At 42.1% G+C, this 14348-nt stretch overlaps 1 protein-coding gene across 3 annotated transcripts in view; it reads left to right on the top strand.

Moving 5' to 3' along the window:
- LOC119745766 (transient receptor potential cation channel subfamily M member 3-like) overlaps positions 1–14122 on the top strand; it is a 29234-nt gene extending 15112 nt beyond the window's left edge. For all 3 annotated transcript variants that reach the window (XM_038222361.1, XM_038222364.1, XM_038222362.1), the window contains exons 9-25: positions 296–368; positions 709–809; positions 1276–1422; positions 1682–1747; positions 1870–2031; positions 2400–2632; positions 3956–4178; positions 4801–4944; positions 5429–5617; positions 6530–6658; positions 7134–7421; positions 8289–8481; positions 10705–10828; positions 11439–11626; positions 11874–12006; positions 12633–12802; positions 13098–14122. In XM_038222361.1, the coding sequence (XP_038078289.1) occupies positions 296–368; positions 709–809; positions 1276–1422; positions 1682–1747; positions 1870–2031; positions 2400–2632; positions 3956–4178; positions 4801–4944; positions 5429–5617; positions 6530–6658; positions 7134–7421; positions 8289–8481; positions 10705–10828; positions 11439–11626; positions 11874–12006; positions 12633–12802; positions 13098–13144 (2610 nt within the window). In that variant the 3' untranslated portion in view covers positions 13145–14122. The remainder of the gene's footprint in view (positions 1–295; positions 369–708; positions 810–1275; positions 1423–1681; positions 1748–1869; positions 2032–2399; positions 2633–3955; positions 4179–4800; positions 4945–5428; positions 5618–6529; positions 6659–7133; positions 7422–8288; positions 8482–10704; positions 10829–11438; positions 11627–11873; positions 12007–12632; positions 12803–13097) is intronic.
- The last annotated feature ends 226 nt before the right edge of the window (positions 14123–14348 follow it).

Below are 14348 nucleotides of genomic sequence, written 5' to 3'. Positions count from 1 at the left end.
CTAATAGGAAAGCCTATTAAATTAGAAAAACTACCATGCCTCATTCAGAGATGATAGTTATTTTGCTAGTGTTGAAATGCAGACGATGCATGGCGTTTTAATAATTGTGACAATGACTGACAATTGTGGAAATAGAGACAGTATCATTAGGGACATTCATGTAACTGACGCAACAGTTGCGACAGTGATTCAATGATCATAATGAAAACATGGTGACAATGTGACGACAGTGATGACATTTGTCACGATGAAGACTCTCCCATACTAATACATGTATCTCGTTGTTGCTTTGCAGATAACTATCTACAGTGTGGACGCAGAAGATGACGTTGATATCGATTACGCAATACTCAACGCCCTTATGAAATGTAATCATTTTTCTGTGTAGCTTAAGAGTTGTAGGGAATTACGGATTAAAATTCGACACAAAACAAAAAATTAAATGGAAAAAAATGCTTTCCGCTTCGTTCATTTGCTGTGCTGGGCACCGCCTATGGACCCTTCCTGTCTGTCAATCAAGCAATACGCATTGGCCAATCAAATCACGAGTTTTGGTTAGGTGACCACGAGCACGTGGTCAAACTCTGAGAAACGCGCACAAATGTATAGGTGGGCGGGGCTTATTGAAAAATCCCGAACGGTCCAACGCCATCGCTTAAAAACTTTCTATTTTGAAACAAACACACTATTTTTCTCTATTTTTTCCAGGCAGTAACTTGTCTCCCTCGGATCAGCTGAAACTCTCCCTGATCTGGAACCGAGTCGATCTTGCAAAGGAGAAGATTTTCAACCAGAACCTGTCGTGGAACGTAAGCAGCTTCAGTTCCCTGGGTCCTGAAAGCATTATTAGAAAAGGAAGCATATCAGTTGCCGTCGAAAAGTGACGAAAAGCACTGGCGGGTTCCGAAATGTTCGAAAGTGGGTAGTTGTGGCGTTGAAGCTCAACACACACAACAAGGACAAAAAACCTGAAACAATGACTCAAGATTTGCATTATTGTGTGATGACGTTACTCAGAGAACTTTAAGTACATTTTGCGATTTTTTTTCCATTATGATCAGCTACCCAACCCCAACCCCCGCCCTCCCCTACCTCCTGGATCAGCCCCTGCAAAATACAAAGTTGCAGGATGAGGGCATACGTGTTTTCCATCCCTGGATAATGCGCGAGTATTGTAAATTTGCAATGCGTGAGTAATTGCAAGCTTCGCCAATGAAATTGGAGCTTGGATAGAATTACATCTCACTCTATGCTTCCCACTGCTGCCTCTTTTAGGAGTTGTGTCTGGATGAGGCGATGGAGGTCGCTCTGGTTCGTAACCGCGTCGACTTCGTCGAACTGTTCCTTGAAACTGGATGCTACATGAAGTCCTTCGTGACAACGAAACGACTGGAACAACTCTACAGTTCCATCGACAATATGGTAATTTGTTTATCTTGTAGATTTAATTGGTGCATGAGTATCAATAAGTTTTGTAAATTAACAAGAATGTGAGAAAACAACTCGTATGTGTTTGTTTCATGAACAAAAATGTCAAAAAATGAGAAGAAGATAAATAGAACAGAAAAAGATAATTAACTAATTCTCTAACATTACAGTAAAAACAACAAAAAATAACAGAATTGTAAATCCTCATATTTTACAACTTTATGTTTCATCTTTGAAATGCTTTTTTTCCCAGGACGAATCAGAGCCATTCCCGACGCTTTGTATACTCTACCAACAAGCAAACCTTATGCCGCCAAAGGTACGGTATTATTTAGAAAAATATACTCCATAAAATCTAGTTCTATAGGCTTATCAATTTGGGTTTTTTTAAGTGAAAAGTTCTAACTTACAGGCTTATTTACACTTTTGGCGTTCTACCAGATTCGCAACGGCCGTCGCCACTTCAAACTGCAAGACATTGGCCGGGTGATCCAGTATCTGCTCAGTAAAGGATTCGCCTGTAACTACACCGCCAATTCGTCGGAGAGTAACCAGAGATGTGGGACCTGCGGGACGTTCATGAGATGCTTCCGCGGAGCTGAGGTATAGACTAATACAAGCCACGCACATTATTAGTAACAGATGGAACGACGGTCGCGCGCAGGTGGCATGCACGCGCGTACTCAGTGCGCCGTCGACCAATAGGGTTGCCGAAATGCGTGCGCCTCGACTTCAAGAGCGCGCGTGACAGGTGAGCGAGCGTGGCTCCACCTTCGATTCGGTACGTGCCAACAATCTTTTCCTCTCCAAAATGTTCATTGTGTCATGGTACTTGTAATTCTTATTCCTCATTCTTTCTGTATACAGCGGCTTTTCAGGAATTAATTTTGTGCGTTTGAAACACTACGTAGAACGCCTGTGCACCACCAACGTGTGCAAATCATAGTTCTTGTTTTTTGGTTGGCCTACAGACAGACGAATCCGACAGCTGTGGGTCCAGTGACTTCGATTGCTTCCCGTTCAACGATCTCTTCTTATGGGCTCTGCTGACCAAGAAGTATCAGATCGCTCGCCTGATGTGGCAGCGGGGTCGCGAGACGCTGGCCAAGGCGCTGATCGGGGCAAGGCTGTGCTATCGGATGTCCGAGGTGGCTAAATGGAAGTACAACACGGACGCCGCTGACAGACTGGCCGAGGAAAAGAGGTGGGTATGTGCTCGGTGCACCAGTAGTCCTTTAACGGTTACCAACAGAAAGTTGGGAGAGACCACTAGAAGGGACATTTGATCAAGGCATTGCCAATGCCAACGGCGCCTGATCGACGCCCACGTCATGCGAAGACGCTACGGGTTTACTTATGCCCGATCAGAATAACTGAAATACTTCGCGCCATGCGAGCTCTCGTGAGTGGCATGGACGAAGCTTGAAGCCTGATCTTCTATCCATCAGCGACTTCAAACATTCTTTGAGAACTCCCGTTAGCCCAAATGGTACAAGTTACATTCAGGTCGACGTTCCTCGTGCTCAAACCTCACTACAAACGTCTGGCACCAGTTTCAGACTGATGTTCAGGAGTCGTGGAGGAACACATTTTTCGGAAGATCTAAATTAACTTCATGAAAACTACGGTGTTTGAAACAAGTGCACCTATGTCGATAGATCAACCGTTGCAGTCACTTGGAAAGACTTCAGGATCTATTCAATGGAAACATAATACAGGGTGAGCCAAAAACTGCAATAATGCAAAGTAGCCATCTTTTTTTCAAAACCAAGTTGAAGTTTTGAACTGTTGAAACCTTGTATGAATTACATGTTTTTTATGTAACCTTGTGTGAAAAAAATGAATTAAATCGCATTTACGGTTTGTCTTTTGTGAACCTTTTTACTATGGTACCCAATTTGCGTTTTGTTCACGAGTCGTCTCAAAATCGCATGAGCACAAAATGTGTCCCCCAGAGCTGTTCTTTCCATGAGGTCTAGAGCTGAGACATGCATTGCCTTGCAGGGTCGCCAAGTAGAGGGCAGAGCTGTAATTGTCCGAACAATGAAGGAAACAGTATAGCCGAGGGAAACTTTGCATCACATGAAACAGAAAAATACAGCTTGGGCTAAGGTTCAATCGATTTTAAACCTGTGTTATTGATGTCTTTATTGTACCGTTTCCGCTCTTATGCAAAATTCTGATGCCTCATGGACAAAAACGTAACTCGGGCACCACTTTAAAAGGATTCACAAAAGAAAAACGGTAAATGCAAATAAGTTCATTTTTTTCACACAATGTTAATAACGAATATGTCATTCTTACAAGGTTTAAAACGTTTAAAACTTCGATTTAAAGGACGGCTCCTTTACATTATTGCAGTATCTTTTAATCACCCTGTACAATGACGTTTGCCTGTCTGAAACCAAAATCTACTTTGTTCGACCTGCGTCGGATTCGGCGCGACTCTTGAACGACAGTTTAAAACTGGTGTAAGATACGGACTTCTGTGTCAAGTGTGCTGACGATATTGGTGTCCATCTTTCAGGTGGTACGAAAACCTGGCCGTGGAGCTTCTGGGCCAGTGCTTTGAGGAAGACGCCAGCTTCACTCGCTTGCTCCTCTGTGCACAGCTGGACAACTGGAGCGAGCAGACTTGCCTGTCACTAGCCGCGGCTTTCAACCATTCAAGATTCATCGCTCATCCTAGCATACAGTTCCTTCTGAACGACCAGTGGTACGGGGTGTTCAGTAAGATATCCAGCATGAAGGTAGGTTGTGGCCTTTTGTTACGATCTTGTAGACTCAGAAGTTGTTACGATCTGGTAGCTTGTGACACAGAATGCGTGACGATCTTGTAGACTGTGCCACGGAAGTTGCTACGATCTTGTGGGGTTTGACTTAGAAGTTGTGGAGATGTGGTACCTTGTAACTCAGAGATCGTACCAATCTTGTAGTTATCTCAGACACTTTTGCGATCTTGTAGATTGTGACTCTAAGACAAGATAAGTTTGCGGTAGCACCATGTGAATAAATCTCGTTTGTGAGTATGTGTGGTTCTGAAAAGAACCGGAGGGACTCAACGTTTTGAACAGTATGCTCTGCCCGTCGTCAGGAGAAATTGTGACTCGTTATTAGAATCTTGTAGCGTGTAGCTAAGAAGCTGTTCTGAGCTTGTATAGGATATGACTCAATTGTTGTTACCTTCTTGTAGCTTGCGACTTAGAAAACTGTTATGATCTTGTAGCTTGTGATTTAGAAAATGTTACGAAAGTGTATGAAACTGACTCTGAACTCGTTACAATTTCGCAGATTGTTAATAGAAGTTGTAATGATGTAGCTTGTGACTGTAGGAAGTTGAATTTTGGGAACCCTTTCTTTCTGTCATTTCAGGAGTTAACAGAATGGCTGTTCCCGGCCACGATCTCCAACTCTACCGATGAAATACTGCGGAGCATGTCCATCCGAGCCGCTAACAGAAGCAGCGGTCGCTGGAGAGACGGCGCCACGTCTGAATATGAAATGCAGAATACTGCTGTAAGATAAGCACTGGAGATATTCATTGAGAATTAAAAAATTCACACAGAGTCTTTTAAAAAAGTGGCCATTGTAAACAATACATTGAAACAAAAAAACCTTGGATTTCAACTTCAATCTGCACTCGCACATTCAGAAATGCGAGATAAGATGAATATTCTAAAATGAGAAGCAAGACTGTCGCATGATTCGTTGTAGAAATCACAAATAATCCACTCAACACTGTCGCATGACTCGTTGTGGAAATCACATGCAATCCACTCACCAACATGCAAATTATAGATTAACTTTTCGCAAAGATTTTTTGGGAAAATGGCAATGGCAGACATCGAAAATCAATCCGCTTTCCTGGTACAAACGCCATAGTCAGAAAACGTCATTCCGACCTTTCCGAGGGACGCATTTGCCCTCTTTCTATTATTTTACATTTCAATCAGAAGTGAATAGAAGAATTAGCTGAGGTTTTTTTGTATCAACTGATCAGAACGGCGATAGGAAACCCAGCATCCACAGTGTCGGCTCCCTGGGTTTCGGGATCCGCGGGCCTACCTTCAAGCGACGACTGCCGTACTGCACCTACGGACCCACGGTCGATGACCCTAGCGAAGCGCCGCTGCTGGAGAAGGCAAGAATGCTACTCGTGGCACCCATTCTCAAGTTCTGGATCAATGCGGTAGGTTGGCTCCTCTGAGACGTTGGGGGCATTTTAAAGACTATTTATGGGTAGAGGGCGAAGCTTCTTTTCTAGACAATACTCTATTCCATTCTTGATTAATCTTTAATTCTTTCTGGTAATAAAAACAAGGATTTATTGGGAAGGGTACAAGCACTGTAGCTCGGTGGCCTGAAGAAACGTGGAGAGAAAAGACAAGGAAGAATTATTGAGTTTCAGCGGTGGGAGAAAAACACAGGGACGATATTCTAGGGAAAACCCACAGTGGGTCAGGTAGGGACTGGAAACCCAAATCCCGACGTCAGCCTTGGTCGGGTTCGAACACGGGCCACAGAGGTCTACAGCTAAATTAATACTTGACAGTACCGAGTGGTATCTTCGTCCAGACTTCCAAGACATGTCAACACCTCCCAACACATCACAATGAGAGTGCAAAATCCAACAGTGACTGGAAAAACTTGGGGACTATAGTTGCTTGAAATGATGGAACGTCCAGCTATGGCCTACCCATGTACAGCTGTGGGTACGTTTGTGTAGCTCCAAAGATTGGATTGAAGGGCTTGACAGAAGTAGATGATGTGAAGATAATAGATTGCAGGAGCTTCCATTGACAGATGGTCCGGGGTTAGAAACTATTGTGTGTAGATCTCTGTTCTGGCTGGGAGTTTGATGATTTAGGTGTAGTCCACGGCTTCTGGTTACTGGTCCGTTGGTATTGTCGGTTGGGTTGACTGGAATGAATTTGTCTGGAACAGTTAGCGGTGATTTTCCTGAGTTGCGGTGGAAGGGAAGGAAAGTTACCACAGCGCCAAACTCCCTCTTCCGTATAAAACATTACTTGTCACAAGTCATATTCGTCACTAGTTGCTCCTTATATTGGCTGTGACATTTTTTACCTGAAATTTCTTGTAGGTGTTTTACATACTATTCCTGATGATGTTCAGCTTCGTCGTACTGGTGGATTTGCAAGGTGACATCATGGTCGTGGAGTGGGCTGTGACTTGCACAATTTTCACGCTGGCCATGGAGGAACTGCGACAGGTGGGTGTAAGACGACAAGGACATCTGACATTGGCAATTGGTGACATCATTATCACGACATGGTGTTCTCACTGGTCATGGAGAAACTGCGATAGGTGGGCAACACGACAGTGACATCTGACACTGACGATCGGGGACTCTACGATCGCGGCAATGGCTGTGATTTGCACGGTATGTTTTATATTGAGAGACTGTGACAGGTGAGACGACAGGGACATTTGGTGACAGTGATATTACGATCCCAGTATGGGCAAAGTCTTGTACGATATTCACCCTTCAACATGGAGGAACTGCGTCAGGTAGGTAAGACGACAACGAAATTGACATTTACAAATGCAGGAATTGCGACAGTTATAGAATGGCATTGACATCATGATCGCGACATCACGATTCAAACTTGTCATTATGGAGAGACAACGAGAGGTGGACAAGACGACATTATTGACACTGACAATTTCTCTTTCTCTTTTACAAGGTTCTCATGATGGGCGAACACGGCCGGCTGACTCTCTGGCAGAAGATCAAGATGTGGGCCTCGGACAAGTGGAACATCTGGGATCTGGTGGGCATTTTGCTCTACATCCCAGGCTTCATCTTCCGTCTCTACTCGGTGTACATGGTTGACGCGGATTCGGCCGCAGCCCACCACCAGCTAGCTAGGATGTTCTTTTGCCTTGATGTCATGGTATGGTACATCCGACTGCTAGACGTGTGCAGTGTCAACAACGTGATGGGTCCCTACGTCAACATGATCGGTAACATGGTGCGTGAAGTTCCTGTTCACTCCTGAAAACCGTCGCAGCGCGGTAATCGAAACGTCGATTAACCAATCGCGGTAGAATCGCGTCAACGCAGCTTGTGAAATGTTGTCCAATTACATTGATATACAAAATGGCAAAATCTGAGACAAACAAAACTTAAGGTATAGACTTCCATAGGATTGTCTAAGGGGCGTGGCTATAACTCGCAAACGGTGATAGGTCAATTGTCTGCCGGTTCACCACAGAGATTGCCAAAGTTATTCTTTGGTACTGGAAATCGAAGCTTGGCTCAGTTCGTGAAAATGATGTCACAAGTGAATTCCCTTACCCCCTTTGTAATGACTGCATTGCAGTGAAAATAACTCGCACTGATAAATTTTCAACCAAGAAAATTGCCGAATGTAAAATCTTTATGGCATTGATATCGTGGAAAGGCCGAAAGGAAACAAAGTGTGCATGACGCTATAAGCAGTTACCGACAGTCACAATTCACGTCCACTTCCCCTGCTATACTTTTAACGAAAGCTAGTCACCAGCAGTCAGATCATGTCAAGCAAGCACTGAGTCTAGCGAAACAGGGTCAACAAAGCAAGCAAGTTGTGGTCACAGCTGTTTGATCACTCACCCGGAGTCAAAGCATAGCTGCATCAAGTCACTTAATCCATCCAAGGCAGTCAAGTCCTGCTTTACGTGGGCTGGGAATTCCTACGGATTGAAAACAGTTACTTTATTGATTTTGACTGCAAGGACAACTTGGCACATAATGTATGTTTGCATAGGAGGGTTCACTGTCTATAAACCCAGCTGTTGTTCCTGTGTTTTGCTCATAGTAAGTTTCTGAATTTCCCCCGTCATATTTCTTCCCGTAGATTCGTGACCTGGTGTACTTCATGCTGATCCTGCTCGTCTTCCTCGTCAGCTACGGCGTGGCCCGACAGGCGATTCTCTTCCCCCGCTCGGAGTGGCGATGGCATATCCTGGGAGATATCTTCCTCGTACCGTACTGGCAAGTGTACGGGGAGCTGTTCCCTGATACGCTCGATATCTTCCAAGATGAATACAGTAAAACAACTATTTTCTAAACTTGTGAAATGGTCCATAAGATGAATTTTTCTAAAGTGGCAAATGAGGGCGCTGTTGCTGTGATGTCATTTTAGGAAGACTCTGTTATAGAGTTGAACCTGGTTTTCTGTTCCAATTGTGAACCCAAAATTTGCTTCATGTACTGAAACAATTAACGAATCATCACTAAAGAAAAGAAGATTTACGACAGCAAAATATCCAGCAACTTGTGCTGCTGAAATAGCTGTAGCCATGAGCCTTCTCAGTGCCCAAAATGACATCACACTTTTGTTCATGAATATGGAAACCGTTAGCATAAAAAAAACATTATAGAAATCAAAATTACAAAATGTTAAATGAAAATATGGACAAAGGTACATGTTCAAGGATTGCATTAAGAAAAATACATTGTACGGGTCCTTTAACCATCAGTGCTTATGCTCTTCCAAAGGGCAGTTTGGAAGTGCCGGGCGAGTATCCCGAGTGCTCGAGTACTCGCGAGTAGTGTTTGCTACTCATTGTTCTACTCGTGGTTTTCATCTACTCGAATACTCGTCCTGGCGTGTCGGCAAAGGCGATCTAGGATATTAAAGCCCCATCCATATGCTTTCTTTTAGTACAAGAATCATTCAAATTACACATGTACTTTTCAAGTTACGGAATTTTAAACACAACCACCGTTTTAAGGTGTCTGTCCACGGATCACAAAAAAATTCAGTGTTCTTTCAGCAAAACAAAAACAAACCACACAGGGATGTGTGTGAATTTTTTTCGTTTTGCTGAAAGAACGCACACTTTTTTTTTTAATCCGTGGAAAGAACTTTTAAACGGTGGTTGTGTTTAAAATTCCGTAACTTGAGAAGAACATAAGCGATTTGAATGATTCTTGTACTAAAAGAAAGCTTATGAATTGGGCTTTTATGCCCTAGATTTTGAAAGTGCTACATGCAGAACTTCAATAAAACAATAGTCCCGACATTTGGGTTTCGTTTTTTTACTCACCCTGTAGACTCACTGACATATCTCTGCCATGGCATATTGAGTTTGAATTGGACAGACTGTGACGTCTGTTTCCATTCAATATCCAAACAGTGATGATAATACGATGAATTATATCGCCGGCAATGTCGGGTAACATTACAAAATTAATGATTTTGCCAGTCAGAAATTGCTTCTCTGGTAATTTGGTGCAATTATAGAAGCAGCTGCATTGTTCATCATTAGCTTCCATTCAGCCGAATTCAATAAATTGACGACAAAATTCATCAGGCTTGAAATGCTGATCAATTACGGCAATAATTACAGTTTAATTTCAAAGATGTATACAGCCGTGTGTTAGTCTGTTAGATATGGTTAAATAGAGAAGATAGCACTTTGAAAACTAAAATTAAAAGTGATAATTTTAATTTTAGTAAGTCTTGAAACTGCTACCTTCTCTATAGTAATAGTTTGATTTCACTCAAGGTACAAAACAAAGAACTCCTGAAATTCAATTCCATTGATGTGCATTCTTATTGCTCTCTCTGTACACATAAGGCGGTTTTAAAGGAAGAGTGCATCATTTGTAATTTGTACATTATGTTCGTTTAAAGCACTAAAAGTGCTCTAAATCTAAAGAAGGTTGCTTAACAACTAACCTGATGAAGGTTTAGCTCAGTGAATGCTGTATAATCCAAGACGTTAATATTTGTTTGTCTCAAAATTTGCGCGTTTCGCGTCCATTTATATATCATGGACAATATTCCACAAGCTACACCTACGCGATTCTACCGCGGTAGGTAAATTCAACGTCCAGGAGACGTTCTCATTCAGCCCATTGCAGCTATGCGATGTCACGCACTGGACCGATAATAGCAACCGCGCGCGCGTACGTACGCGTACGTACGTACGTGTGTGCGTCGTGTCAACGTTTGCGCACACCCATATTCACGGCTTCGCCGAATAAAACACGAACTACTAACGGAAATCTCCAAGAATGCGTCTTTAGACGCATCGTTGAAAATGGCCTTCTTTCATTGTTTTTTTTTTCTTCAAAATGACAGCTTGCCAGAAACAATAATTTCACAGGGAGTTTAGTCCCACTACGTATGATTTTCAACAATAATTTCGTCACCTACTTAGATTAGTAGGTTGGATAGCTGCAAATGATGGACTGTATACCTTTTAACGTTGCATTGAACTGACTAATGTCAAGGTTGTTTGTGTCTGGATGTTATTAAACAGATGTGACTGCTAGTCCACAAGCTGAAGCCGGTGACCTGGATAAAATGATCGTGACTGGGATCATGAGTGTGTACCTGATGATCTCCAACGTGCTGCTCTTGAATTTGCTCATCGCCATTTTCAAGTGAGTATGGACTCCGTGCACGAGTACGCCCTCAACGTTGACGTTAGAGAGCGATTGGAGGACACTCTCAATCGCCTTTGCCGACGCGCGCGTGCGCTTAGGTGCGTTCATCTGCGGAGATGCTACCGGGTTTGTGAACATTCCGATAAAAATTGATCGCGCGTTTTAATAAAATTATTGTGTGGTGATGGTTTACTACAGGTTGCTGCACCAAGCCAGGGTTAAGTTGACAGTTAATTTGCCTCCAAAAAGAGCAAATAATTATATTACGACTAAAAAGAAACCAGTGTATTCTTCTCAACAGAATGATTAACTTCAGTTGCTAAAAGTTATATAAATCATCTTAAAAATTTGTTTATGGACACTTAATTAGATCCCTGACCCTTAGTCTGGCCCTAACGCTGAACCTAACCCCAACCCTTACCCTAACCGTATCCATAGCCCTGACCCTAATCCTACCCCCAACTGTAACCGTAAAAACGGTGCGTTAAAGGACAGCATCCAAACCGTGCAGTTTACCACAAAGCTATAGATATCCTTTCTTCAACCAAGAAAAACCCCAAATCCGCTTGAAAGTAATCCCCGACACTATTTTTTTTCTTCCTGTCAGTAACACGTTCACGCGAGTTCACGACAACGCCAGCGAGATTTGGAAGTTCCAGCGTTACCGTCTGATCTTGGAGTATAGCGAGAAACCCTTCCTGCCTCCGCCGTTCACCATCGTCATTCACGTCATCATGGTCATCAGGAGAGCCATGTACTCGTGTTGTGGACACACTTTAGGCACGCCAGAAATGAGTAGGTTATTAAATGATCTACTCATCAATTTAACATACAGGGTAGTGCAAAAAGCCCACTTGTGACAGCAATTTTCACCTACTTGTTGAGCATAATTGCAAATGCATATTTTGTCTCCGATATATGGTAGTTTGGACATTTCATGTGTCAAATCTGTGTGTCGGACGGCTTTTCTATCCGCTTGACTCAGAGCTCCAAAGCTTGATTTGAAGACCAAAAATCATTCACGATTTTTGTTTTGTATCAGAGGAGCTTTTGGATGAGCCGTCGATGCAACTGCTGTATAACTTCGAAGAAGAGTGCACCGAGAACTACTTGAGACAGAAGGCTCTGGAGAAACAGCTATCGGTGAACGGCACAATACAAAGGATATCAGAGAGGTGAGCAAGTACACGTGACTTGTTACGTCACACCCCAAGGACTAAGCAGTCCTCACATTTTTATCCCCAGGTTTTTAAGCCAAGAAAGGGGGATCTTGCATGCGATAGTGTCCTTCAGCGTGTCCGCGTGTTCCAACTGTTTAGTGCTGTTATATGAAAAGTCAGACTCCACTCTCAACCAAACTTGGTGACAACAATCTTTGGGTAGGGAACGTAAGATGACTTGAGACTTTTGAGGACAAAAGTCATCTAAGGGTCAAATGAGGTCATTGTGTTTGGTTAATTAGGTAAACTGAAAAGTGCTGTCCTATGAAAAGTCAGACTTCACTCTCAACCAAACTTAGTGGCAATAATCTTTGGGTAAGGGAACTTCAGGTGACCTGAGACATTTGAGGTCAAAGGTCATCTAGGGGTCAAATGAGGTCATTGTTGATTTTTGTTAGGGTCAACTGAAAAGTGTGCTTCTGACTGTATAGATACTGCCAGCATGCCGGGGGGGGGGGGGGGGGGTGGTCGTGCAAGTTTAACTTGCAGTAGTTGTATCACTTATGTATGAAAAATTGACCATTTCTAACCAATCTGAATGAAAAGCAAATTCTGACAAATTCTTGACGATTCGTCTCCAGGGTGGACACGTACTCCAACTTTCAAGAGGAGCAGCAGCAGCGTGATTTAAAGTACAAGGAATCCATCCGGCGCCTGACGGAGCGAGTGGGCGGCATCGAGAAATCCATGCAAAACATGATCCAACTCATGAGCAACGTTGAGGACCCAGACGGCAAGAAGGGGACCGCTGGTAAACTCACGTCCACGTCTCCCGTTACAGTCTGAAAAAAGCACCCTCTACCATCAACAGCGCCATCTGTTGACTATAAACAGCGCCATCTGTCGATTTTAATCAGTTGAAAAGTGTTTATTTCATTTTCAAAAAAAAAGCCGTTGAATGGTTTAAAAAAAAGCCACATTTACTTGTCCAATAACTAAGTGCAATCGTGAAATCATATTTCTGCATTGCTTTCGTAGTAGTCATTGTAATTTTATCTTAAAGCTTGAAATATCTTATGTAAACGTATTGTTTTCTTGCCCGGCAGGTGTCATAACTGCCGACAGAGGGCGCCACGGATGTAAACAAATGTGACGTCACCTCTAGTTATTCCAAGGAGCTAGCATGCATGGTAGAATATCCTAGCTATTTCATTTCAACGACCATTTCATTGTGACATTTTACTACGCAACAAACTCATTAATTCAATGCAAAGTGTCACAATACAAAACTTCCCATGAGTTTTCACACCAATGTGCATGTCCATCCGCCATATTGATTAAGGTCGGGCGTACGTGTTTTCATCAAAATGGCTATATCCGGCTAAACCGTATCCCTAGTTAGCCACAAATTTAATTAATGAAAAATAACAGACGTGCATGTACATCTGATAAGCAGCATTACTTGTTCTAATTTAACTATTAATTTGTGTATATATTTTATAGCGAAAACAGTAATTCAAGATTAGGACAGTGTGAAAAATATATAATGCAAAATGTGTGATAATTCTTAAAACGATGGAACAGTAAAATAAAATTATTCCTTTTTTCTATATTTGAGATAATTATGTTTCCTCTGAGATATTGTTATCTGTATTTGCGACACAAAAATAAGGTGAATACGTGCAGACATTTCAGACACCAACAGAAAGATAAAAAGTGTTGGGTTGACCGAATGATGGTTACAGATATTGCATTAATTCAGTATCTAACACCAAGCTGTGTTTCAGATGTTTGGTAAAAAACTTTGCATAATGTGTTGTTTGTTGGTTTGTTTGTATGGGGTGTTTGTTTGTTTGTTTGTTTTTAAACTGAACCTCCACAAATTCGTAGTCTTTCTGAAGGAAAGTCTACAAACTAACTTAAAATACGTGTCATTTAAATTGTAAGTCTTACTCGATTGAATTTTAAAGAAAGATTGCATTTTAAAGGATATTGTAAAGTTCTGTTAAAATATTTTGGTATTACGGTACAAATCGTTGGACGTAACTTTAAAGTAAGGCCTATAAATTTGAAGATATTTTTACACCAAAAAAATCAAATGCGAATAAATGGTCAACTCAATTTGAGTCAATGATAAGTTAACTCTGAATTTGGTGACAATTGTGTATTTTACAAAGTACTTTAAGTCCTGTGATAAATCACGGGTCCTCTCCTGTGTAGAGGATCCGTAGATAAATGCTACCTGAAAATCTCTTCTGGATTAATACGTTACGAAAAGGGAGGGGAAGTCCACATACATTGTACATATGTATTTGAATTTAGATTCTAAAAAAAGGCAAAAATCTAAGTCACATGAA

Source organism: Patiria miniata, unplaced genomic scaffold (assembly GCF_015706575.1).
Source record: "Patiria miniata isolate m_02_andy unplaced genomic scaffold, ASM1570657v1 HiC_scaffold_7, whole genome shotgun sequence".
Taxonomy (NCBI): domain Eukaryota; kingdom Metazoa; phylum Echinodermata; class Asteroidea; order Valvatida; family Asterinidae; genus Patiria; species Patiria miniata.
This window is presented reverse-complemented; position numbering and strand designations above follow the sequence as displayed.